Below are 26,229 nucleotides of genomic sequence, written 5' to 3'. Positions count from 1 at the left end.
ATTAAATAATCCCTAAGCAAAACCAAACTACAGAAACATCACAATAATCAAGTAGCTAGAAGATCACATCCTTCATTACTTACAAGCTGGCAGGTCATAAGGAAGGCACAAGTGCATTTTTATGGCAGGAAATACATCCTTTAAATTATACCATTAAGTCATATACACTGGTCATTGTATTCTCTTGCTTGATGGCTTTCGTATCGACTTTACCTTCTATTCAGTGCTGTAGACAAGAGGGTAGCATTAAAGACAGGCAGATAAAAATGCATTTACCTGATTGTTAAGTCATGTTTTTTGTTCAGGCAGACATACATAGCTGAAGTATGAAATAGTGAAACTGAAAAAAAGTGTAAGCTCTCTATTGCAAAAGCCTGAAGATGCAAACTGTATGATAAAACACCTTCATATTTTTCCCTGTTTTCTCTAGCTTCTTCATTATACACAGTCATGTTTTGCCTTCCTCCTTTTTTTGAAGGCTTAAAATTTTTCTTTAGTGCTCCTGGTGGTGCTTTGCTTTTGTGCAGTGATGAAATTTCCTCAAATCCAAGAGTCGCTGATTTGATAATTAATGCAGCTGACACCTTACACAACTGCTGTTGTTCTCCATTGCCCTTTTTTGTAGTTTGTGCTTGGATGAATCTTCATCGTGTGGCCAGAACGTAGTGGCTTCCCACGACAGGATCTCATTCTGTGATGGGAGTATGTGTGTTCCAGATGACACAGCTTTGGGTTTCCGCTGCATTTCTCATACTTCTGGACACTCTTGTGTCAGGCAGCTGGAATTTGGACACTCTCTTTGCCCCCACCCTCACTCCCACAACACATGTGCCATTGCTGTCCTGTTCCTAAAGTGTGCCTGTCCCAAACCTTCAGTCTGGTTGAAATGTTCTCTATTGACATAAAGGGTGAGAAGCAGCAAGGCCACTGTTTGAAAAACGAGGAGCAATCCAAAGGTAGAGCACCACCGCTCATAAAACTCCGTTCCATTTTAGAGAAATCAGTGTGCCTCATTAGCTTCACTTCAGGATTAGACCACCTCAGCCATTATGTCAACTAGGCTGTTGGTACTTAAAACCCTGTTAATTCTTAACTCTGTTCCCAGCCTCCTTCCTTTTCAGCTCATGTCACGTATTAGACGCAGTGCGTTCTGCTGCTTCTGCCAAGTCCAACATACTGCCACTTATTTTCCTGTTCCTGCTTTCCTCGTTCCCCTTAAGCACTGAAGTCCCAGTGCCACAGAGCATTTAAACATATGTTCTACTCTAAGTGATGAAGTGTTTTGTTGAGTCAGGACCTTTGCATTCAACTCAGCCTGTTTGAGTGTGAGTAGCCTTTGAAGTCTGAAAGGCACAAGGAGAGATGCTCAGTGGCACAGAGAGAACCAATTAATTCTTTCTTTTATTGGTCTCTTTGGTCTTTCGATATAGTTGCTCCTAGACTGCCATTTTTTTACCCTTTTTGCCTTATTGTACCATCTGCCTTTTTGCTTCATATCACTCTGTTCTTCTTTCAGTTACCACTTGTCTTCCCCAGAGTTGGGGAAGCATAATTCTACTTTGTACCTCAGAAAATTTGCTTTACAGTACAATTAGTTTAATTGAGTGGGCAGTTCAGATTGGCTGGTCTGTGACATGCTTCTGGTACCGTCAGGCAGGGGACCAAGAATGCCACTCCCATACCACGAGACCCGCCCGAGGGTCCTATCTCACTTCCGTTTGTCCCAACGGGATAAAAATATCTGTGCTGGAGTAAATGTTTGCTTAATACAAGAGTGTTCCTGTGTTTTGTATGGGAACAGTTGCTGCATGCAGCTGCTTCAGAAAGAAAAGAATTGATAATTTAGAGAAGTTTGGAATGGAGGCTGCTAATTAGATCCCTCTCTCAATCTCTGAGCCCAGAGCTTTCCCAGAGCTTTGGTGACTTAGCACTGACTCAGAGAGACGTGAGTCCTTTTGATGTCTTTGCCTATTTTTTTTTATACCTACTGCAGCTTAGCTCTGAATTCAGAACTTTTGCTTACATTGCACTCCTGGGTCACTGTGACCAGGCTCCCCACTATCACAGGCAACCCACCAACATGATTGCTTTCCTAAATGCACCAAGCTCAAATATTCACACCTCTCAAGTAGCTAACCCCTGCTGCATCTACTGGAAGGCTGTTCCAGATCATACTCTCCTGATCCTCGAAAATCGTATCTTTTGCAAGCTTCCCCTACAAGTATTAATTCTAGTAATTTATCTCTACATTGACCCTGCATATGCCATTTTGATCTAGAACTGTTAAAAAGCTTTTTTGATCCCTTCTTAAGTGATGGTGTTTCCAGACTGGAGCCATTTCGGGAAGCTGCTCTGTGGCAGAGTATATGTCCTTTCACATATCACAGTGTTCCTGTATTAGTTAACTGTGTCGGCTAAAGCACGTTTCTTCATTCAGGAGAGTAATTCTTGTTTAATCAGTGGAGTACATGGTTCACTTACTCCAAGGGACAGAATTCAGTCTGTTTCCTTGGGAAACATTTTTCTGTGTCATGGTGCTGTTGACCGACCTGCTCTTTCTAACATTTGCATGTATGTCTGAAATGACTGTAATGGACTCTGACACTTGGAAAAAAAATTGACTCCATGAGCATATATCTTAATGAAAACAGTTATTAATATGTGGTCTAGTGGTCGTGGATGCTTTTGATGTGGAGTATTTTGCAAGCCATATAACCCCATTCAGTCACTTCCTTCACACTGTTGCAAAATGGTGTAAAGTTTAGATTATTAACAGGTCGTGACATAACAGCAGTACTTAAAGCCTCAAGGAAGACTTTGCAAAATGTTATGTTTACAGATTGTTCTGTCAAAATAATTCAGATTGTCGCTCTATCTCTGTTTTTGCTGCCAAGGATATTTGCATGGATATGAGCCCTTCTGGCTTGTGGATGCCGTTGTTTCACAGAGCCATGACGAACACTCAGCCCTGTGACAGAGCATGAACTTACTAGAGCGTGCAGTATGGCAAAGGACACCTGAAGGTTGGCTGCGCTTTGGTGTTACTGGTTGTGTTTAACTACTGTCAAATGTGATAATCACAGCATGGGAGAGCCTTCTGCCAGGCTTCCTCGTGTTTCTGAGAGGAGGGAGCTGAGCGTTTCTTTTCAAATAGTCGAGTGAGCGTCAAAGCTGTTACCTTAGGCAAAACTAAAATGGAAGGATAACATTTTAATTGCCTGACAGACAGTGGATTTAGGCTTTTATTCAGCAAAGCGCATGAAGTCTGTTGACTTCATTGGGAGCGTGATATTTAAACCTAAGCATATGTTTAAGCTCATTCCTGAGGTTTCCTAGTGAGGCCCTTGGGGAAAGCGCTTCTCACCTTCCCTGCATGAGAGGGGAAAAGGCATTGGGCTCTGTGCCTAAAGAAATCAGGGCACTTTATTTGCTACATCTCATTAGTGTAAAAAGCAAAGTAAAGTGACACTGAAACTGTGAGGAAGGGACCAGGGCAAAAGGGTGTCTCTTCTGCACAGCTCTTCAGAAATAAGTGACATCCCGTCTCTGGGAAGGGCGAGGACAGGAGTAGGTATTCAGTCTGCTCTCCCTCACTGCTCAGTGGGGCTTCCCTGTCCTTTGTCTGGGCCATGCAGGCAGATGAGCGAAGATTTTGTGCACTTCCAAGGGAAGTTATCGCTGACTCACCAATAACTGGCTCTTCTCCAGCCCCCAAACAGCTCCTGAGGTGGAAGTGGTCAAATCTAGCTCAACGTTACTTAATGTAGCGTGTGCACACATTTTTATTGTGCGGTGCCTTGTGCATCCTCAGCATAGCTGCCTTCAGATAAAGCGACGTTCATCATTTTATGGAATCTGTAAGAGCCACAGCATGTTTTTGTAACTGCAGTTTAATTTTCAGGTTTTTTTAGTTTTCTGACTCATAGTCTTTTTCTCCAGAAACATAAAATGATTCATATACCCAAGCACTTAACTCCTTTTACATTTGTAAATGGCATTTCATGCATGCTTAATAAGGGTATTCCAAACTACTAAAACCATAATTTGCTTATGCAACATAATAAGGTTTGAATCCTGCAAAGACTTCTGTAAATACTTTCACGTTCAATGTAGGTTTTTGCAAATGGTGACTTAGAGCCAGAATGTCCACTGGCTTAGACTCAGTCTTTGTGGTCCTCATAAGTTCTGACACAGCACCTGGGAAGAGAGAATGAGAAAGAAAAATGGAATTGATGCTATAAATCTGATGCAGAAAAGAATGCAGAAGAGGCTCTTTTATTGCTTTCACAGGGGTAAGAGTTGAATATTAAAGTACATTAGAAAAAGGATATGGAAAGAGAAGATGAAAAACATTCTTTTTTTCTTTCACTCTGCTCCAGAATTTCTAAAATTAAACTCTCGGTGTCTTATTTTTGTTGGAAGATATGAGGGAAAAATCCCTATGCTGGATAATTCAAAACCCAGATAGATTTGTTTAGAATCAAAATGTACAGTACTACCTAGCACTGCCTTTTTTAAAAGCTATTGCACTGTTATTCAGGCAGTGCACATAATTTATGATTTTCTTTTTAAAATTGAATCAAATAATTTTTGATGCTGGGTTTTTAGTCTTTTAATCCAGGCTTTTCCTCCCAGATTTTCCAGGAACCAATTCAGATTATCCAATATCAAAAAAAATCCTACATCTTTTTTCATTTGTCTATTTAACAGATAGAATTCTAAATGCAGTGAAATCTTCCAATTTGAGTTGGAATTTAATAAATCAGAAACGCATTTTGGGGCCACAGTTTATGTTCTGAGAATCAGATTTCTGAAAAAGTCAAAAACCTTTTTTTCAGGTCCATAAAGTAGTGTTGTTTGCAGGCATCTGTTCATTTTCAGATATTTTGTTGCTTTGTTGTTATCATGAAAAAGGATTGTTGGTTACAATCTTTGTTGCATAAAGTGCAAAAAATCTCTCCTTCGTCCTTCCACAATCTCCACGAATTAAAAAAAAAAAAAAAAAAAAAAAAAAAAAGAAGAGTTAATAAGCTTCCGCTCCAGGAGTAATTTATAGCTCACTAATGTCAGTGTAAGAGTACAACTGAAACAATGCTATTAGCTAGGAAAATACCATGAATTGCATATCACGTGCACTGAGCTTTGCAGGAACTGGAAGGAGCTTGGCTTTTCACCATCAAAGCTGTTTTCTAGTTGCAGATGTAGTAACTAGGTAACTGGCACCAGCCCTGACACTGTGCTCCCTCCCTCATGATGCTGGTGTCCACATGACATTCCATTAAAAAGAGCAGGAGCATTTCTGGTCTTTCCAGAAGGTGGAGGAGGGAGCCAAAACCTCCCTACTGTTTCTCTACTCTTCAGATGCTTTTCCAGTGATGATGTGGATAAATAGTTTGCACTCCTGGTTTTGCTGCCTTCAGGTGTCTGCTGAGCTCTCCCAAGACAGTACTTATTTCAGAGAGAGGCAATTAGTGAAGAAACAGTGTGTTCCTGAAAAGAAGTTACTCTGGATAATCTGAAGTCCCATACAATTTTTAAATAGGTGATGAGGATATATCCTAGGATGAACTCCTGAAAAATGGGCAGAATAAGCAGGGAGCATTTCAGGGATGAGGGTGTCTGATGCTCTTTCAGTTCAGCTCGCACAAGATAGAGCTGCAGTCGGTTTTGTAGTATCTTGTTTGTGGCACTTGCTTGGTGGCTTCTCCCTCTGCACTCTGTGGTTTTCATTCCTCTGAAAGCTCGTATTTGGCTTCTGCTGCCTCTGACAGGAGCTGATAGTGCGCTTCTTTGCAATGATTCACCAAGTGTTTATTTAGGGGCTACATTGCATCTAGGCAGAAATCTTTCAATATTAAAAATATGTCTTACTTAGTAATTTACATAAGTTATTAGACTGGCATCTTTTGTCTTCAGAGCTGACCACCGAGAAGAAAAAAAATGTTTCTGTTGGTCTCAACTTTTCCATAATTGGGAAGGAGATCTTAAGTCAGCAACATGCAATTTTCTATGAAGCGTGGACTGAATGCAAGATACCAAGTTTGGGCTTGCCTCCATTAGAGTAATTTGAGACTGAAGGCTTGCACCATGGCCTTCTTTGGGAGCTCCTGAGGAGAACCTAGAAAGTCCAGGGTCACAGTCTAAAAGAGACACATTTACATAATACAAACAGTTTTTTCATTTGAGTAAACCAATTATTAACACTGGTTTAGAATTATATTCAGTGGTGTTTTACTTCTCAAAGACAACCCTGTCATGGAAAGGATTTAACTGGCAGGAAAATAACGTGCGTTTACCTCGATTCACTCAGTCATGGAGTTTCAGACAGAGATACGTGGCCAACTGAGTTTGGTATGAGTTTGTGCTGCCACCAAGAACAAGCTGAGGAAGTCTTTTCCAGCACTGACCTCCTGAGCCACCTGGCCCTGGTCTCTGCTGTGCCAGTGTGAACATTTCTGTGAAATGCATGGAGGATGCCTTGTCCAGGAATCACGTCCCAGCTCTTAATAGCTGAGGAAAGTCACCCTGATCTTGTCCTCTTTCACCCTGCAACCCAAATGAAACACAGAAAGGAGAGTGCTACTACTATTTTTGTTGTTGTTTTTGTTACTATTTTTCAGAAATGGCAGTAAAAAGGTGTGGTTGTCATGTTAAGAAGTAGGGGGTTTTCTGCCAAGAACCAGTTCATCCACTTTCATTGGTTTCCTTGTTCCAGCTAAAGGAAATGTGGCAGCAGAGCTGGATAAAAATATACTCCAGGTGCATGCCTCAGTAAAACTGGACAGGTTTGACTGTCAATAGCTCAGATTTCAAGATCTGACACTCAAGAGGTCCAGAAGTCACAATGGTAAGTCAGGTTCCTACAGCAAGAGCTTCCCGGGGTGGAGCTGCGGGATTCTCCTGTGCTGAGCTCATGCAGTGTGCAAAGTCAAGCGTTTGCAGAAGCTTGTATAAATAAAATCACTCTCAGAAATAATATGTTAAGAATTACCGAAAGATAATATTCCTGTAATTCTCCTCCGAGTGTTTATATCCAGTAACACAATGCCAAAATTGAGCTATTAGTGGGGGTTACTGGCTTTGTGGTCTTCTTGGAAGCTCACCGTATCATCCTGACTTCTTGTGCTTTGATGCTCAAAGGGCTGGAAGTTGGGCAGCAATTTCAGCCTCTCCTGTTGCTGTTGATTTAGAAATTGTTTTAAATGGCAAGCTCAGCCATCAATGCAAACTGCAGACATAAAAAGAACAAAAAATCCCCAAATTAAAGCAGAGGCTACATTAGGTACAGTTATGCCATAATTTTCTATTTAAGTCAACATCAGGTTGGGCCTTGGATTCATGAGCATAATGAGGAACATTTTGGAAAGTGGAAATTGCATTATGGCTTCTGTTTCCTTTCCAAGGAAGCATGTGAAGCACATTACAGAGTGAGGGAAGGTCATGACTGCAGGGAACAGCACAGGATGTCTGAGAGGGAAAGGTGGGGCAAGAAAATCTGCTGCAAAACAAGGACAGAGAAGCAGCAGGAGAGCACAAGGGTGAAAAGTGGTAACTGGAAACCTTATATCTTAATCAGAATTCTTCCACATAAAAGGTCAAAAAAAAGCGCTTCTCTCCTTCACCAATTACTTCTGTATTTCTGACTTTTAAAAATCTTTCTTTAATTTAAATATGCGCGGGGGGTGGGGGGGGTGTGGGGGGGGTGTCATTACATTCTAGCAACGTTCTGGAATTTTTGAACTGCCAGACAGTGTTTCAAAACCAGTATTTGCATGTATGCACACACGTATTAGTCTGATGAAAATGCTGGACAGGCTGGGACTGTTCAAAGTGTATTTGCTTAGCCATGATCAGTTAATAACACCACTGTATATTAAGTGTTGTGCTTGCTATACTGTGGCGTGCACCTCCCAGCTACATTTCATGCATCATTCCCTCTGTCCATAAAACTATTTCTGGGCCAGCCCTGCACTGAGTCTTAAGCAGGAAGGATCCCTCCCTCCGCCCCCTCTGTCTAGGGCAGCAGGAGGCTCTCAGGCCTGTTGTACACAGGCAGGCAAAGCAGTTTGGGACCCAGCTAGAGGGACAGCTCACTTTCTCTACTCTCCTTTTACTGTAGCAGTTATGATGGCCTTTCCAGGATCTCTTATTTGAAACACTTTACAGCACTACTGGCCAAGCAGTACCTCTGGCGGTGTGGTGAGGAGAAAAGCACATAAAGAAAATAAGCATAAAATGTCTACATATTTCTCAAAAAGCAAATTGTATGAAAAGTCTGTTCGACGTTAGCCCAAACCAGAACAAACTGTAATTACATATCCTTTTCATTTGCAGTTTATATGTTTTTTTCTCTGGTTTTGCAAGTGTGCCACAGTTACAGTTCAGTGGCTCAGCAGCCTTTTAACAAGCTGCAGAAGGTACCCTATTGCTCAGGCACTGGCAATACTAAAAGACAGAATGTACTATCCTTTAACCCTTTGCAAGATTATGTAGCTTAACGATATGAGCACTCTCAAAGTGATTACCTGTCCTCAAGGATCTGTGAGGAGGGAGGTCAGGATTTGGAATGATTAACCACTACCTTTTCATTGTGCAGCTGCTACTCAGGATATTTTGGTGCTTGAGTTAATAACCTTGAAAATATAACAAGGTAGAGAGGGAATGGCACAGAGGAAACTATTTGGAAAGCATCAATCATTAACAACACACCTTAAATGCAACAGAGTAGGAGCAGAAGAAGGGAAGTAGTGTCCAAGTACAGTATGTACCCAGATTTAACAAGCAGGCGGGATTTGTTTACGGAAGCAGACAATCATCTCCTTCCTCCCTGTGGTAAAACGTGTATTTAAAGGAAGTACTAGTCAGAATTTTGTTTTAGGTACAACTTGCAAAGTAAAGCCTCAAAGGCAAACCTGTTCCATTTTACTTGCTACTCTATAAACTAATAATTTAATTTAAAAGAGGATGCAGCAGCTAGCTGAGTATTTAATTGATTCCCAAGTTGGATGGCTTTTCAGTCTGTACTACGCTGGTGTCTGTTCCAGGGCTGTAAAACTCTGTGGTGAGAAGCCTGCTGGGTCAGCCATGGGGTACGCTGGCTGATTCAGTTGTTCTTCCATCAGCTTTGCCGTGGGGTTCTCAAGGTACCCTGTCCATAAAGCCAAAATGCCCTGGACAGCAAAGCCAGTCTTGTAGAGGATCACTCACTACGTGGTTTTGTCTTAAAGAAGATAAAAGGGCAAACCCCACAGAAGAGGTCTGCCTGCTCCAGCAGAGGGGGGAGAAAGCAGCGCACAACCCCGCTGCACTTTTGCTGCCGGTTTGAGTAAACCAGGGTTTGCCAACCAAGTTAAATAAATAGCCCAACACCTCCTCCCTTCAAGTAACATCAATTCTGATTAAGAGTCCAGAGAGTACTTTTTTCAAAACATCAGTGTCTGGATCAGAAGATCATTGATTTCTTTTTTTTTTATTTTATCTCAGAGAATGAGTTTTTTAAAATCCCCTATCAGCTTCTTTTTGAATGCTTGAAAGGGGAAAAAAATAAAGGGTATTTATTAGTATTATCAGTAGTATTCTAAAATGTTTTGCATGCATTATTATGAATATTATTCTGGAGATGCAGTGCCAGCAAATCGTAGATACAGAGAGTTAGCAATAAATTAATTGGAGAACTAAAAAAGTACTGGAAATTAGGAAAGATGATGAGATGGAAGAGATCAGCTGAGCAAAGTGAAGATTGAGAATGGCACGTCTTTCTTGCACTAATATGGTAATGAAATACAGCAAAGGCAGAGTGGGAATACTGATCTTCACATGCTTCTAACAACTTCTTGCCATACTCAGTCAAATTGCTGAAAAATTGCTAACATGAGCTATTACAGGATGAAAAGACCTTTATGCCAGTATAAATGCATTTCTGGTGTGGAGCTCTGTTGCTTTTGCAATGATAGTTTCTAAATTGATACAGTATTACAGAGTCAGCTGGGCTTTGGAAAAACTGGTGGTTTAAGTTTACCCGTGCTAGCTTTAGCCTGTGTCCTCCGGTAGAGGACACAAGCCCAGGCACCATGGCAGGGAATCCAGGGCCTACAAACACTACATGATGCATACAGGGAAAAACAGCTGAAACTCCCACATGAATGAATGGGCTCTGGGCTGACATTACCTCTCAGAAATGAGACTTGGTGTTATGGTAAATAGTGCCATGAAACCTTAGTTCCCGACTATTTGACAGTCAAGAAAAAAACAGATCTAGTACCATGGATCATTTAAGAAGAAAATAGAGAAGGAACCAGCTGATATTATTGTGCCTCTGTGTTGTACAGACTTCTGCTGCAGCTCTCAGAAAACAACAGAAGAGAATGAGAAAAAGTGCAAGGAGGGGTGACCGGGGTGATCAAGAGACATAAGTGGTCCCTGTATGCTGAACAGCCAAGTAGGACGGGGCTCCTGCAGGGTGGGGAAGAGTTGGCTGCCCGGCGTGATGCTAACGGTCTGTAAAATCATGGGCAGTGCAGGAAGGGTGGCTGGCAGCTGACAAGCTGAGAGCTAGGAGCCATGGGTGAAATTACTGGGCATTCAGTTCCAAATAGACCAGAGGAGACAGTTCTTCAGATACATAATTAAACTGGGGAGCTAATTTCCACATGAGACTGTGAATGCTAAAATTTACAGAAGCTCAAGATGAGGCTGGGCAGGTTTGCAGAGGAGAAATCCACTGAGTGATACAGTTAAAAAACAAACCAACCTGTCTGGGTCAGAAAGTTGCTGAGCTGCAAATCGTTGAAAGACAGGAGAGAAAGTTTTCTCCCTTTTCTTATGCTCTCCCCAAGGTATCTTTTTGGCTACTTGCCCCTAGTGTCTTCTCCAGTTTAAGAAAGCCTTTAAAGGTGTTCCAGGGAGGGGAAGGACTGAAGGAGAACAGGAATCCAGAGGAACCATCTGCTCGTGAAGGACAACAAATGCAAAAAGGGCAGGGGTGTGAGGGTCGCACAACCTAAAGCTGAAGAGTCAGGGGTGTGGGGACAGCCAGTGGATGCCAGGCAGCATCCGCTCCCCTCAAGGGACCCAGGAGGAAAGGGGTGCTGCTGAGTGGGGATGCGGGAGGACGTACAAATGAAAACTGTCCCCACAGCATCCTTGGAGGAGAATGGTGCCAGCAGCTGGGGCTGTCCTGGCACACTGAGGAGGTGCAGGTGTGGAGGCATGAGTACAAACATAAGGGGAAGAGGGCAACCCAAGCCTTAGCAGGAGGGTTTTGGGGAGACGCTGAAACAGCACTGAGATGCTGGACATCTTTGGTGCAGTGAGGCCCAGCTGGCAGATATCTGGCCCCCTGTGCCTCGTCTGGTTTGCCCTGATCCATAACTGATGCCAGACCTGTGTGTGCCCTTGTGCTGAGGACACCTCAGAGTCAGGAGGAGGCCAGGGGGACATGGTGTGCAGCATCCCTCGGCTGCAGTGATGCGGGGAGTTTTTGGGACATGCACTTTGCTGGGGATCCCTGGGTGAGCAGACTCATGAGGGACTGTCTTGTTGGCAGTGGGATTAACATATTTTTCATTACAGTGTGTGAGCTTTCTGGAAGAGCTGACTGAAAAGTTTTCTCTTTGCAGTTTTGTACTAATAAACCAGGCCCCCTCCCTGGCAAAATGTAATGCTCCACACCATACCACCTGTGAAATTAGGGCAGCACCCAAGAAGGAAGAGCAGAGGCCAACAGACTGCAAAGTCCCTGCCATACAGCAGTGCAGGCCATGTATACCTGGCTCCCAAACTTTGGCAATGCATTTAAAAATTGATGCCTATTCAGTAATCATTTTTCCTTCAGGAAACACTAGCCTACTGAGCCATAAGATTTTTCAGCCTCCAAGATCCAGTGTCCCCAAAGTGAAGATGACCACAGAGGGGGCATACATTTTGAGCAAGTTTGACATCCACTTTGCTTGCCTAATTCCCAAAGTAGTAGCCTTCTGGAGGGTTAAGGGGCACTAAATGAACTCCATTCCCACTCATTAAGACCTGAAGGAGCAGAGCTGCTCTTCAGTGTCTCTCCTTTTCTCCAGTCATCTCAACCCTAGCTTGTTGCAGGCTGGTGCAACTACTGGTGATGCCTCTTGCCACTTGTGTAAAACACCCAACTTAGCAGTTCCCCAAGGGATGGGTTTTCTGACCCCAGGCGCCTCAGCCATACCAACTGCAAGCGTGGTGAGAGCCCTGCCTGGCTCTGGCATTGCTATGGCCTTGGTGCCACCCAGCAGTAGGCCTGATCCCCTGCACAGGGTTCTGCTGGGCCAGAAATATTAAGTTGTGAATGAGTTTTGTATTCTTTCCAGCACAGTGCTGTTAAAAGTAGGTGGAAAGCTGCCTCTTTGAATAACTGATTTTTACCCTGACAATGTCTCCTGACATTTCTACAGCTTTAAAATTACTTATCCCCTTTTCCATCTTTACTTTTCTGTGTATTATTTTTCTGTGGCAGTGTGTAAAGGACTTTGCATGTTTTCCTTCAAATTGTTCCATTTCAAAGTTTTCCCTTTATTTCAAACTTCCTAGTTGCTATGTGACTCTGCTGTGTGACTTCTAGATCTTCTTTTGCTTTACAATGTCCTTTTTCTCTTAGGCACTTTCACTTGAACAGGTTTATAGTGGTGATAGCATGAAAACTCACTGTATCCCTCTGTGTCTCTATACAGAAGTCTAACGTATCAGTGAGTGAAAGAGAGACAGAGCAGGCATTTTTAAATATAAAATAAGTGTTATTTATTATAGAATATTTATGTTCAGAAATTCCCTAGAAGCACAAGGAGAAACTTAACCATTTAATAAAAAATAGATGCTTATTTTTCTTCATACATTCTAGTCATACCATAAGCTTTCCACAAAAAGAACAGGCATTTATTTTTGTGCTGTGTGCCCAGAACAGCTACTGTACAATTTGTCGTCCTGCCAGTATTTGGTGTTGAGAAGTTGCAGCCTGATGTTTAGAGACAGAGTGCTCCTAGTTTTACTGGGGGCCATTGTTAGTGGCAGGGACTGCATGTGTCTGAATCAGGATGGGTTTACACTTTGACTCACCATCAGTGAGGAATACATCATTATATATATTCTTTTAGATATATTTGGGAGAGTACATCTCCTGAAGTCCTCTCAAACAGATCCTTTTCAACTCAAACACTTGATTCCTGGAAGTTTCACGTGCATGGCACTGGGTCTGTTCTGAAGCCCACCAAGGCCAGCAATCACTTTTCTGCTGGTACTCAGGCTGTAACCAGATGTAAAAAGTGACCTACATCTTTTGCTCCATATCTCAGGCTCTCTTTGGGTAACCATCCATAGGTGGTCTAAATTTACCACTGCAGTGTGAAAACCTGAATCCACAAGCAGTGGTGGATATAGCTATTTAAACCTCTTTTTGTCCTGATTCCAGAACCATGAGCAAGACTTGGACATAGTAGTTTTTTAGCAAAGCTAAACTGGTGAATATTTTCTTGGGTGACTGTTTTTGTTTCTGGTTCATGGCTATACCATCAGGAACTACAGTGCGGACCAGCAAAAGAATGCTTTAGTGGATATTCTGTGTTTTGCTTACTGACCTGGGTTTGCTAGCCTGACAGAAGTGGTTTTTGCTTTCCAGTATATTTGTGTTTAGACTGAAAGGCCTTTTCCGACTTGGAAGTTTTGCTGATGGACTTCACCCCTTTCCAAATTTCAGATGGAGGCAGATACAGAGGGTCTTTCAACAGCTATGTCTTGCCCTGCTGCTGTTTCTTTGCAGTGTCAAGATAGTGCCAGTCAGCCAACACCACCAAAGGGTCACTAGGAAAAGCTATAGAACTGCAAGTGGGTCCTCGGGTCACCCGAAGCAAGCTGGCAGGTGTATTCCTTAATATCTCAGGAAAGGTGGAAGCTCCTTTTGAAGATGGTATCAGACCTTTTGTCATCTTTTTTCCCTTCCTTATGAATACTTTTACTTCTTATGTAAAGTATCACAGATTCATCATTTAAATTAGTGGAGTGATACTGCTTTGGAGCAGTTGCTGTTCATGCAGAAGGGGAGAGTGGGCTTTGGGTGTGAGGCTGGGGTGTCCAGTAGGCACTGGTTAATGAAGAATGCAACCCATCACTCATGGCAGATGACCGAACAGCATCTGGCTGACCACTTCTGGAAGAAAATGGGACACCTTTGCCTTTGGAGACAGCTGATATGAACTATTTAAATTGTGTTTCAAATGGGATTTATTAATATAGAACTTTTAATTTGGTAGTGGGAAGGTAACATGTGCTGTATGTTACCCACTTCTGTCAGCCTTTAGGGTGGAGGGTGGCTTTTCCTCAGGGTGCAGCCGGCTAGGAGTGCAAGAAACTGTTGTGGTTTCTGGGATTTGAGCCAATTAGGCAGAGCCTACCTGGGATGCGGGAGCTGGGCAGCAGTGGACCGTGTACAAAGCAGAAATGCAGTGTGTAGGACCCGAGGCCAGTGGTCAGCAGTGGCTGGTTCTGCTTCATCAAGTTGGGAGAGGGATTATTTCAGCATAACTGAGTTCCCCGCAACTCTGTGGTGCAGTGCTCCCAGCAAAGGGCACGGCGGTTCATCCACTAAGAGGATGTAGCTAAAGCAGTAGCGATTCAGTGTTGTTTGTAATAGGGGTACCATGCATTATGCCTGATTTTTTAATTGGGATATTATAAGAAAACTTTCTGGAATTAAGAGAGTATTGTGTTAAAAGTGTCTTCTGAGTCAAGCTGTGTTCTCATGCAACAGTTTCTCTCAAGGTAGTGGTAAAGTTCCCAGAGAGAGCAGGACAGGAAAACTGGAGGTCTTTTAGTCACATCTTCCAAGAGCATTGGACTTTCTTTTTGTTAGATGCAAACTATAGAGGATGTGGAGGGGGTGGGGAGGTGTTTCTCACTTAGTCATCGTGGTTAATACCAAAGCACTTGATCACATCAGTGTTTCGAGTTACTGGTTTTACTGCCAGGTGCTTGCTGCCATGAGTTAGGGGGTTTATAAATTAGGCCTTTGTATATTCTGCAAGATATTAACAGGTTTACTCTCACTGCACACTCTTCATTCATTGCTACATAACAGCAGAGAGCAATTTAGCTCTCTGGCAGTGTATTTTAGTAAGACAGCAAATTATCTGTGTTTACTTATGCTATATAGTTCCATAATTGTACTGCAGATCTTGGCCAAGTTTCTGAATAGTTGGGGCCTAAAAACAAGCTCTTAAACTCATATTTAGGTTCCTAAATAGAAGGTCTGATTTTTCAAGTACTGAGTTCATCCTGACTGTTGCTGACTCTTCGGAAGCCAGTAGGCTATCAGCATTTTAAAAATCAGGCCTGATCTGTGTTCCCACACTTGTATGGAGAGGCTAAACTGTGATTTAGACTCCTTTTGATACTTGTCTTTGTAGTATTGCAGTGCCTGTTTTATTCTCTACATTGTAATAATTCCTAGCAGAGCTTATTCACATTGACAAACTATCAGTCTGGATTGATTAAGATGTGCAGTAAAAAAGTTGCCAGCAAGGTTGCTCTTTGAATTCTTTGCTGGAAGATGAAGAGATGCACAGAGTAAGAATATTTCTGCAAGTCACTGGGTTTTTTTCATGAAAGGATAGGCTATAAATACCATCTTTCATATAACATATGTTTCACTGCCTGTGCCTGACAACAAACCTCAGTGAGCTAGGGTTCATCAGAAAGGCTGATTTTGCCCTCAATATTATTGGGAGCTCTTATGTGCCTCTTGGTGAGTTTTTTCTCCCATGTGTCAGTGCAATAAGGCTTCCTTTCCTTTTTCTGTATAATTTCAAGGAAAGTCTGATTCATTACTTCAGGGGCTGAGCTAAATTTTTTTCCTTTGGACCGTTTTAAAAGAAATCGTTTAAGCCTCAAATACTTGTGCTGGCTGCAGCAGCAGCAGATGTGTGAAAGAGTGGGCATTCACTTTGCTTATTGCTGCTCATCCTCAAGAAGAGGAGGTTCTCCTTAATCTGTGGGCTCAGAAGCACAGCAGAAGGACTTTTTGACCTAAGACAAAACAATGACAAAACCATTCCTGTGGAAGTAGAGCATGCAGGCATTTCGGGACGCTTCTGGAATATATTACTGGGAATAACTTACTCTTTCTTTTCAAAAGAAAATAATTCCAATGCCTTTAGGAAAAAAAAAAAAAAGTCTTGTGTGATGAGAAAGGGAAGAAATTCTTGGTAATATTTAGAAGTTGTTAAATTCAGATGGCCCTGGAATGGGAGGACTTAATATATGGTAAATCAGCAGAGTGATCTGGCACAATTACAAAGGCGACTTTGAGAGAGTTTCTCATTTTCATCTCGGAGATCTTTCATTTCTTCTATTCAGATGCCCTGATGGATCAAAAGTTGCAGCATTTTCAGTAATCAATATGCACTTTTCTTCTCAAATGGGCACCACTCCTGAGAAAATAATTTTTTGTTTTCTAAACATTTTTTGTCTGAGACTGACTGCATGTTTCCATTCCCCTCACAGAGGCACGGCGATAGCTGGAATTGTTTTTGGTATAGTTTTTATAATGGGAGTGATTGCTGGGATTGCCATCTGTATCTGCATGTGCATGAAGAACAACCGTGGGACTCGAGTAGGGGTCATCCGAACTACGCACATCAACACTATCAGCACGTACCCAGGTAAGGAAGCGAAATGACACCCCTGCAAGAGTGCCTGTGCTCATGTTAGGGGCGTATCTTTGGATAGTTACGGCTCCGCAGTAAATGGAGGATATGAGTACAGCAGGAGGCTCTTCTTAGTCCAGAGGGGAACAGCACAACTCCCTGCTGATAAACACAAGGCAGCTCTGTGTGTGCAGTGTTCATCAGTGCAGCACTCTGCCTCTGCCTGGGCTAATTTATTCAGCTACTCAGTGGGCTAGTGAGATCTGGCCAGGTGCCACATTCACGCAGCTGTATGGCTTGCGGTGCCTGCAGTAGCATGTTGAGACCTCGCTCAGGGCGGTGCTGCATTGTGCAGGATAGACCTTTTCCCTGTCACCAGAGGCTCTCTGGTGACAGATCAGTTGTGCTTCTTTTGTGTTTTGTTTTTTCTGTTTGCTCTTGTTCACATGCAGTCAGCTCTCATTGTCCAATATAATGGGGGCCCAGCATACCGCAGAGAGGGGAAAACCTGGACAATAAAGTCTGTGGATCGTAGAGCAAAGGCTTCAAGTGGTGCCATGTGGAGTCTAATGCAGCCTGAGCTGGCTGATACTCAGCCAGAGTTCACAAGCCCTGCTGGGTGCTGCAGAATCCCAGATGACTTCTGCAAAGGCGCATGGGCGTCTTTGCAGGGTGTTGTTCTCTGCTGTGTGTCACAGGCGGGACTGCTGGCTGCCATGCGGTGCTGGATCTGAGCTAGCTCTCTGCATCCACCTGGCACCATGACTGAACTGATAAAAACTTGGAGCACAGTGCAGAGATGCCCATTGTGCCTTGGTCAAAGTTAGCTGAGTGTTGAACGTGCTCAGTGCAGGCTTCTCTGTGGGTTAACATTGTTTTGGTGTAATGGCTTTTCTAGGTGCAGGGCAGCACCAGGGGAGGCACAGAGCCCTAGTCAGATCTGGCACAGGTTCTGGGGCACCCCAGCAGACAGTAGGGACCCCTCATGGGTCTGCTTCAGTTGCAGTTGTGCCCACAGTGATTGGCAACTGGTACACAAGGCTATATATGAGATAGCTCTGTGCAGAGACACTCTCTACACCACACTCGTCAACTCATGCCAGTCTAGGATTGGGGTACAGAAGCACTAAAGGTGGATCTGCACTGATCCAGATGGTCTGCAAGGCTCATTTGTTTGGACTCCACACCACCTGAAAGTGGCCATATTGTTGAAAAGCAAATCTGACCCTGGAAGCAGCTATGTCTCTCCTTCAGTTGCATTGTTAATTGCAAATGCAGGAGTGATTGCCTTGGGATGACTTGCGAGTGCACTATAATAAAAGGCAATGGAGTTTCATGGATGAACACCTTTCATCCCACTCTTAAGAGATCATCTGCCTTTATATTCCCTCCTTCTGCAAAGGTTGCAGCAAACCCTAGGTGCATTATGTATACTTATAGGCAAACTATGCAATATTTATTATGTGTTCCTTTACACATTCACTGCTCTCAGTGTCTTTTTTCTTCCTCATGCTCTTACTTTCCAGTTAAACTAAAACCATCTGTAATCATCCTTATCATTGCAACATTGTTTTGCATAGAGAGATGAGTAATGAAAGAAAACTGCAATATTCTCAACCATGAATTGCTGAGGAGCTACTTCAGAATCTAATAGTCAGTCGCTGCAAGCTGTAAAAACAAGAGCAAAATGAAGACTCCGGGGCTGTAGCCTTTTCCTCTCCAAGTCTGCTCCTGGAATGACTCACCCCTGTCTCTCCACCTACAGGCAGTTTGACTCTGCATGCTCCTCGTTCCTGGTGCAAACATTAGTTCAAGCAGTTCTGACTCTGAGCAGCAGTAGTTTTTGGAGGAGGGGGAAGCTCTCAAATGATTTCTGTGTTTCCCACTGTCATTAACACTTCTGGAGTAATGACTGACCTGACTTTGGCTGTGGGGTTTGTGACCAGCCCTCCTCCCTGCCATTACCTGTTTTGGACAGGGGCTGCAAGCAAGAGGATGCCCTTCCTTTGGCCTCAGCCACAGCAACAGCCAGGTTCTCAGAGAGCAGGGAGCGCCTTTCATGGCATACTGGGATTTGAGTCTCTTCCTCCCATCACAAACATCCTAGGTTTCTGTTTCCTTTCTATTCAAGTGCTGTTTCACTGCCAGTCTGCTTGAGACATCTAGGGAGGGGATAGGAAAGCATCCATGGTGACATAAAGAGACGTGAGCGGACTAGACCTTAACAGTGACATGGTGACATGAACAGACTCTGGACTTTAAAATTTGTAGAGACTACTCTTATAAGGTCTTGATATGGAGCCTTCAGTTCCTACCATGCTATCATTTTGCAGCATTTACTGTCTTTTTGATCACTGAATTAATCCTTCTTCTCTAAGGTTAGTAGAAGTAATTGATAAAATGTTTTCAACTGTTTGTGAATATTTTTGTTGTTTCCTAAATGCCTGACCCAGTTTACAAATGATGGGCTCTGCTGAGATGTCTCAGCAGATGTTCTTGGGGTGAACAAGGTGAAAGCTTTGCTATTCCTCAACCTGAGCCCTGGGAACATCCTGGGAAGAAGGCTGACATTTGTCTTGGGAGGTGTGATGCTGCCGTGTTTGGCATGGCGTGTCACACATCTCCTGGTGATCCAGAGGGTATTTGAGAGGTCTGTGGAGATCAGTGAAAGCCCTGGTTACCCTGTCATTTTGAGACAACATAAATCCATGTTGCTGCTGAAGGGGGTGGAAGAGAATGGATCTGATAAAAACCCATCCTTCCTCCCCTGAAAAAGTTTAGCTCTGCCACATCACTGTGATATCATCTGCTATCGTACGGCCACTCAAACACTCTTACCAGCACAACATGTCGGTGGGCACACAGCTAAGCAGTGGAGGAAAGGGCAATAAGCAAGGATTTGCATTGACATAAAGTGACTGTATAATGATGGCCTAAAAAAAAAGCGAGCGCGTTTCCATTTACGTCTGTTGTATGGAAGTCTGATTGTCAACTAGAAAATACTTGGGGGCCTGCATCTGAAAAAAAGATTTTTTACTATGTCTTCTTTTTTCTCCCATTCCAGTGGCTCCACCACCATACAGTTACGAATATGAAATGGAGTACCCAGCTGACCTACCTCCACCTTATACTCCAACCCCACAGACTTCAATACAGTATCCCCCGCCCCCTCCATACCCTGGATATTCAGGGAAGTAATTACATGGCTTCACATGGATATTAACTGCCTGTTGAAACAGCCAGCACCGTTGGGACAAATATTACCGGCTCAGGGACAAATAGGATGGGGTCTGTATCAACACATATAGCCAGGTGTTGAAATAACCTGGGAGAGTTGTCACGGCCCAAGATGAAGAAAAATACTGTCCAGTCTGGACCATCGTGTTTCTATGATTAAACAATATGTGACCAAAGAAACAGTTCCTGTAACTTAGTGCCTGATGAGTAGCACGTGGCATCAGTGCTTAAGCTTCAGCACTGTCCAAGTGTGTGCAAATGGTGCAAATGGTTCAACAAAATGTTTCCAAAGCACAAGAGGCAGCTGCTGGGACTTATTCTGAGGGAAGACTCCAACTGTTATCTTGAAGTATGTGTTACACCTTTTCTTGAAACAAGGGGAATAAGGAAGGACAAGGGAGACCGAAGCTATTTTACATTTCTACTTCAGGCTGATAATAATACCAGCTGTGCGTGTTGGTCTGATAAGCATATTGCGGAGAGAAGTGCTGTTGGAGTTACTCAGTAACCAAAAAATGATGGATATTATTTTTGGCCAAATACAGGTTGTTTTAAGTGCCTACTTTTAAAACAGTTTGTGAATGTAGTTTGTGACCTAAAATGTAGACATAAAGAGCATTTTTATATGTGGAATACACTAATTTATAGCTGATTTACTTTCATCTGGACTTAAATATAGTATACATTGGAAATATGCTACAATGCCTTTTTTATCAGCAAATGATACTTTGAGTTTTTTAAAAAAATACTGAATCAGGAAAACTCACAAGTGGGAGAGGAAATACAAACCAAATATTAAAACATCATAGATTTGTCTTTAATTGAATTGCGTAAAGACTATTTTTTAAAATAAGAATAATATTCTTTACCAGTAATAATGATATTCAGCCTAACCAAAGAGAAGAGTGTAGAGACTGTGAGCATCAGATTACTTTTGAATGTTGTCTTGGACATTTTAAAACTGTAAGTCACCAAGTAATACTTACTGCATTTGTCACACATATTGTTTAAAATTGCTTAATCTCTACTCTATAAAGTACAGACCTTTATGATTTAAAATGTTACATACACTTATGCGGCTAACTGTAATTCAGCAGCAGCTATTTGACTTCAGAACAGAGTATCCCATTACCTAAAGCATCATCCTTCAGTGGTAAGACTAATGTTTTTCTCAGTGCTGAACTTTTAAAAGTGCTGAATGCTCTTAGTTTAAGTTGGGTGGCTGGGCTGTTTGAGAATGCTACAGTCAAAATAGTGGAAGGTGACAAAAATACAGCACCTGGAGTTCAGGACAGCTGTGGCATTGGGTCCATTTCAGAGGAAGAGGCTGCACATTTCCGCTGATTCCCGGAGATTAGAACACATTTAAACGTTTTCTGGTGTAGCTCTCATCTTCTTTTCAGGTGTATCAATGTAATAATGTATTAAAAAAACAGTTTACAAAAGGTGATACCATATCCCAGTGAAGTCAACTGACAAACTCTTAACCACCCCCTAAGTCTGATACTTTCGGCATTCAGTCCTGATTGAGGGAAGAACTCAAGCAACCTTTTTACTTCGAGCACAAAAGTTATTCAGAGGCTTTCTTGTAAACAAGACCTTATTGACTGTTCTTGCTCAGATTTCGTAGTTGTATTTGTCCTTTCCAGGCTGGCTAAATTTCTTTTGAAACCCCACTTGAAAGCACGGATGACCTCAGTCCTCACCAGTGTAAGTGCAGAAGATCTGTGTTGTGGCCCTTGGCCAAACTGAGCCTTGAGTCAGAGGCCCATTAGCTGCCTGGGCATTTGTAACCCACTCAGAGGAAAACTGAGCTGTGTCACGGGTTTTGGTTGCTGCTGGTTCCTTGTAGTCTTCTCTAAGGAAGGAGAATTACGTTCTCATTTCTGTTTTGCTGCTCAGAGGTGACAAGTCTTGAACTAGCTTATCGTTACAATTACTTCTGCTCTGGGCTGTGCCCTGTGACATTTCAACTGGTACCCTGACCTCTCAAGAGGTGGATGTTCCTCAGCTGAAATCCTCCCATGAAGGGCAACCTTCTGCACGTGGTGCTTTGTGAGTCCCTGCTCAAAACCATCTGCTGGGGTATTGATGTGCCTGCCAACATGGTGGCCAGCATGAAGAACAGAATAAGCATAGTTTTCTCTGCGGGAAGTCCTGTTCCTACCACATCATTCTGTGCTAATACCTCAGCACTTTCCAGCTGATCACACCAGATGATATTTGTGTGCCAAAAAGTTACCTGTAGATGAAGAGTATTGTCATTTTTCCTGTCCTTGTATTTCATTTCTTTGTGCTGAACATGCAGACACACAAATCAAAGAGCAGTTTGTATTTGATGAATCCAGTCTCCTGAAAAATACAGAGAAAGAAAACTATCCTGTAGATCATAAATCTTTCCTTAGAGGAAGAATTTCTCCAGCTGTGACATTTGTCAGAACAAGTTATAAAGCATATTTCTGAAATAAAAAGGCATTTCTGGAAAATAACGAAAAGTCTTTGATCACAGAGTACTCTGCTTTTCAGCTTTGTGATTGCATGTTGCCTTGATACTGCATGAAGGTCATAGTAACCAAAGTACCTGCAACGTATACATGACTTATTCCAGGGGAAAATTATGGAAATGGGAAACTGAGAATTTCATAGTGATAGCTATTTGTTTGCTTTGAAAACACTAGTGAGGATTGTGATTTTAGTGTATTAATTAATGTTCTGCAGATCCACATATATTGGGCCATACCAGACAATGATTTTATTCTCAAAGGACACCACATCTCTTGTCCTTACTAAGGGCATAAAACATAAAGCTGTTGCCCTTTTAGCAAACCACAGAAAACTAGTACAGAGTAGCCTGTTTTCAAAAAGAGGTGATGATTGCATTAAAAATACTAAAACAGCCAGAGAGCAGGGAGTCTGAGAGATTTATAAGAGTGGAAGAATAGAACAAAGAAGTTGCTGCATAAACAAATGGAAGCATTTGCTAATTATAAAGTTATATTTGTTTAGTTGAAAAAGTTGAACTGTTGTTTTATCTTAAGTATTAGTTTGTTTGTGTGGAAACATGTAATTTGTTCAACACCTCCATATTCAGAGTTCCTGCAGTGCAGATATTGCCGGCCAGTAGTCATTTATTCTGTTTCACAAGGATAGCTTGCAGATGAGTGGGTTAGTACAAAGAGTTTTTACTTAGTCACACTGACTTATTTCAGTCTCACTCTGTACGTTATTTTGTAAAGAAACAAAATAGGAAAAAGCAATCTATGGCTGAGAAAGGCTAAACGATCTTTTGTTTTTCTCACTTGCCAGTGAACATTATCACTAATTTGGTCGGTGAATGTAGCGTTGCCCTGAGCGGTTCATATACTTGGACCAAATGCTACTGATTTTCTTGTGCTCTTAGGTATCTCTGCCTTTGGTTCATGATTTCTAGAGTCAATTGGGGAGACAGAGAGCGAAGGTCACCACGTCAGGAGTACAGGACCTGGTCCCATGAGCCTTTTTCCTTGGTTTCCTAGTTTAGCACATTAGATGACTGGTTGCACAATTGCTGTTACGGATTGGAAGCAGCAGGAGTTTCAGGTGCTTACAAGGACACATATGCTTGCATACGCTCTGATGCCAGTCCTCTTTTGTGGAAAAAAAATAATTCTGTGTGATGTCTTAGTTAATCATGTATCGGGGATATTTCAAGCCATGATTCATTTCACAAACTTAATTTAATCTGGCATTTCCTTAACTTTTTTTTTTTTCTCCCCAGAAAGAGCTACTTCGAAACCAGTTATCTCTCTGACAGCCCACTGTTTCTAGGGTATATACCAAACAGCAGGAGAAATCTATTTAAGAGCTAATGACCCATTTGGGAGACTTTACAAATTAGGTAATAATCAGTTGGAGGAGTTAAAAGGCCAAGGCAAAGCCAAAGGAAGTTAATGTGCTAGGCTGCCATTACCTAAATGACTCACTCTGATGAAAGGATCGTTAATGCTATTATAAGCCTTTTTTAATTAATGAAAAATGTAACGATTTGCTTCTTTAATGTTGGTAACTTTGAAAGATGCACTTTTGCCAGTGCATGGACCAGATTTTCAGTAGTGCCACAATGAAAAGATTGGATTGCTCCATAGAGCAGCTGGATTGATACTAACAGTGTTCATGGTATAGTAGAAATAGAGTCTTTCAATTTAAAGCAAATGTTCTCAAGACCCTTTGTAAAATCACAATGATATTTTTTGGATGTAACAGAATAGTTCATAAAGCACTGATGGCTATCTATTAGAATAGTAAATGTTTAGCATTTCTGTATTCACTTTCATCCTGGAAGCTCTCCAGATGCTTTAGTAACTAGAAAAATAATTATTTTAGTTACTTTGTAATAAAACACAACAGGTATTTAACAGCACAAAATAATAGTATGGAACACCAAGGCAGAAATTGCACAAAAGAATTAAGGGAAATTGAATATATTTCTTCAGTTTCACTAAAAAGTCAGTGCTTGGACAAAACACCATGAGAAAATAATGACCAGGACCTTTTATCAAGTGGTCCCTATTATTACTTTCTAATGGGTACACCCAGTCTAGTGGTGGTTTTTATATTGCAGCCATGTCTGAGGTCCAAAAAGCAGAGCCCAGGTCCAAGTCGGGATTGTAGTGCACCCCCAGTAAAAACATCCCTCCTGTTCTGTCTTGATTTTGGTGTGCCGCCAGAAGAGATAAACAAGCAGAGGACTAAAGAAAAGAGAAGTAGTGGTCCCACACTTTACAAAAGGGAAAGAGAATCAAGACTTTTCTGGTGCTGTTGCTGGTGACTGTCGCTATGGGAAGAGCAAAAGCAATGAGCACAGAGCATGCTGAAGAGATGCCGCGCAGTCAGGAAAACAGCCCAGAGAAGGATCCAGGGGGCTCCGACTCAGGGATCATGTAACTCAAGGTGCTGGAGGCAATAACTAGAGCAGAAACATTTGTCTGTCCAGTTTGCTGTGAAGATTAGATGGTCAATATTTACACAGCACTGGAAATGGAAAATGTTCATTATTTTTGTTTTGCTATGCACTGTTAGTATTTTACATCCTTCGTGGAGAGGAAAAAAGGGCAGGCTTTGGATGCCATTGCTATCACAGTGATGACTAAGAATGGACTAAAACCAAGAGAAACAAAGGGAAAGCCAGAGACTTAGGTGTTTCTGAAGAAAGTAGATTTTTTTTGTCAGCCTAGCATATGGAGCTGGTTCCTTCATGGAAATGAGCTGGCCTGCTGCCCACAAAGGCAGCTGATTTTAAGCAGCTGAAGCCTGCAGGAGAGGGGCTGAAGTGGGAACTGTGTAATGCTGGTTTTCCCCAGGCCTGAGACTTCACCTGACCCCTCTGCTCACTTGCAGGAAACCTGCTGGGGGGGAGACTTCAAGGCAGTCCTCATTTTCTGCTTTAATGCCAAGCTGGCCTTCTTAGCCCATTGCAACACATTTAGGATATGTTCATTTTCAGGAACACAAGCAAAACCATTTTTTCATGGCCAGTAAGCAATCTCCATATTTCTCTCAATAGATCCCATGTTGTATTGATGGGAAGTCCTCCATTACAGGAACTAATCTGGAGACCAGTACCACCTTTTGCCAGTTTATCAAAATTGCCTTGTCTTTTTCATATTCTAGCATATTTACCGGTGACTCATCTCATTGCTCTTACTGTATATGCTCCCTCATGATCCCTCAGGGCTGTGTCCTTATTTTACTGCTGCTTGCCAAAGAGCTTTTCCAAAGAGCGCTGATCAGAGGGAAACATTTCCAAGCAGACCCCTTGCCCTGCCCCCCGTATCACCGTGGCTAGGAGCTGCCTGGGGAGGTTGGGCTCTTCAGAGTCATCCCTACAGTGGTTTTAAACATCGCCTTCTCTGCAGGGGAGGAAGGCCAGCTGTTTGGCAGCTATCCTGAGATCACCCTCAGCCCAAGCTTTGCTTGTGATGAAACACCACTGTCTCCGTTTCCAGAAATCCAAATGTGATCAGTATGTTTAGAAAGAGGAAAGGGAAATGGAAAAAGAAGTCATGCCCACATCTGCTTTCTGGTTTAGCTCAGCTCTGAGGGTTGTCTTGCTCTCTGTGTATTGACAGCTATCAAGTTGATAGTATGCCTCCTCTTTTCTGAATGTTTCTTCTCTCCTTTGCCATAGAACATCTTTAACAGGAGAGCAGGGTGTGTTACGAGCATCTGTGCAGCTGTAAAACCCAAATATTCCCTGGGGCTGCTTTGTGATTTCGGTACCTATAGCCCCCTGCTTTGCATCTGGACCTTTATGAACAATTGCTGAACTGGGAAATTGTTTTTACCCTTTTAG

General features: G+C 42.4%; 1 protein-coding gene across 1 annotated transcript in view; it reads left to right on the top strand.

Annotated features, from left to right (window-relative positions):
• Positions 1–22,378, top strand: part of CYYR1 (cysteine and tyrosine rich 1) — a 59,560-nt gene extending 37,182 nt beyond the window's left edge. The window contains exons 3-4 of the mRNA XM_074928832.1: positions 16,519–16,676; positions 19,726–22,378. Coding sequence (XP_074784933.1) covers positions 16,519–16,676; positions 19,726–19,859 — 292 coding nt within the window. The 3' untranslated portion in view covers positions 19,860–22,378. The remainder of the gene's footprint in view (positions 1–16,518; positions 16,677–19,725) is intronic.
• The last annotated feature ends 3,851 nt before the right edge of the window (positions 22,379–26,229 follow it).

This window comes from Athene noctua, chromosome 1, assembly GCF_965140245.1.
Source record: "Athene noctua chromosome 1, bAthNoc1.hap1.1, whole genome shotgun sequence".
NCBI lineage: Eukaryota > Metazoa > Chordata > Aves > Strigiformes > Strigidae > Athene > Athene noctua.
This window is presented reverse-complemented; position numbering and strand designations above follow the sequence as displayed.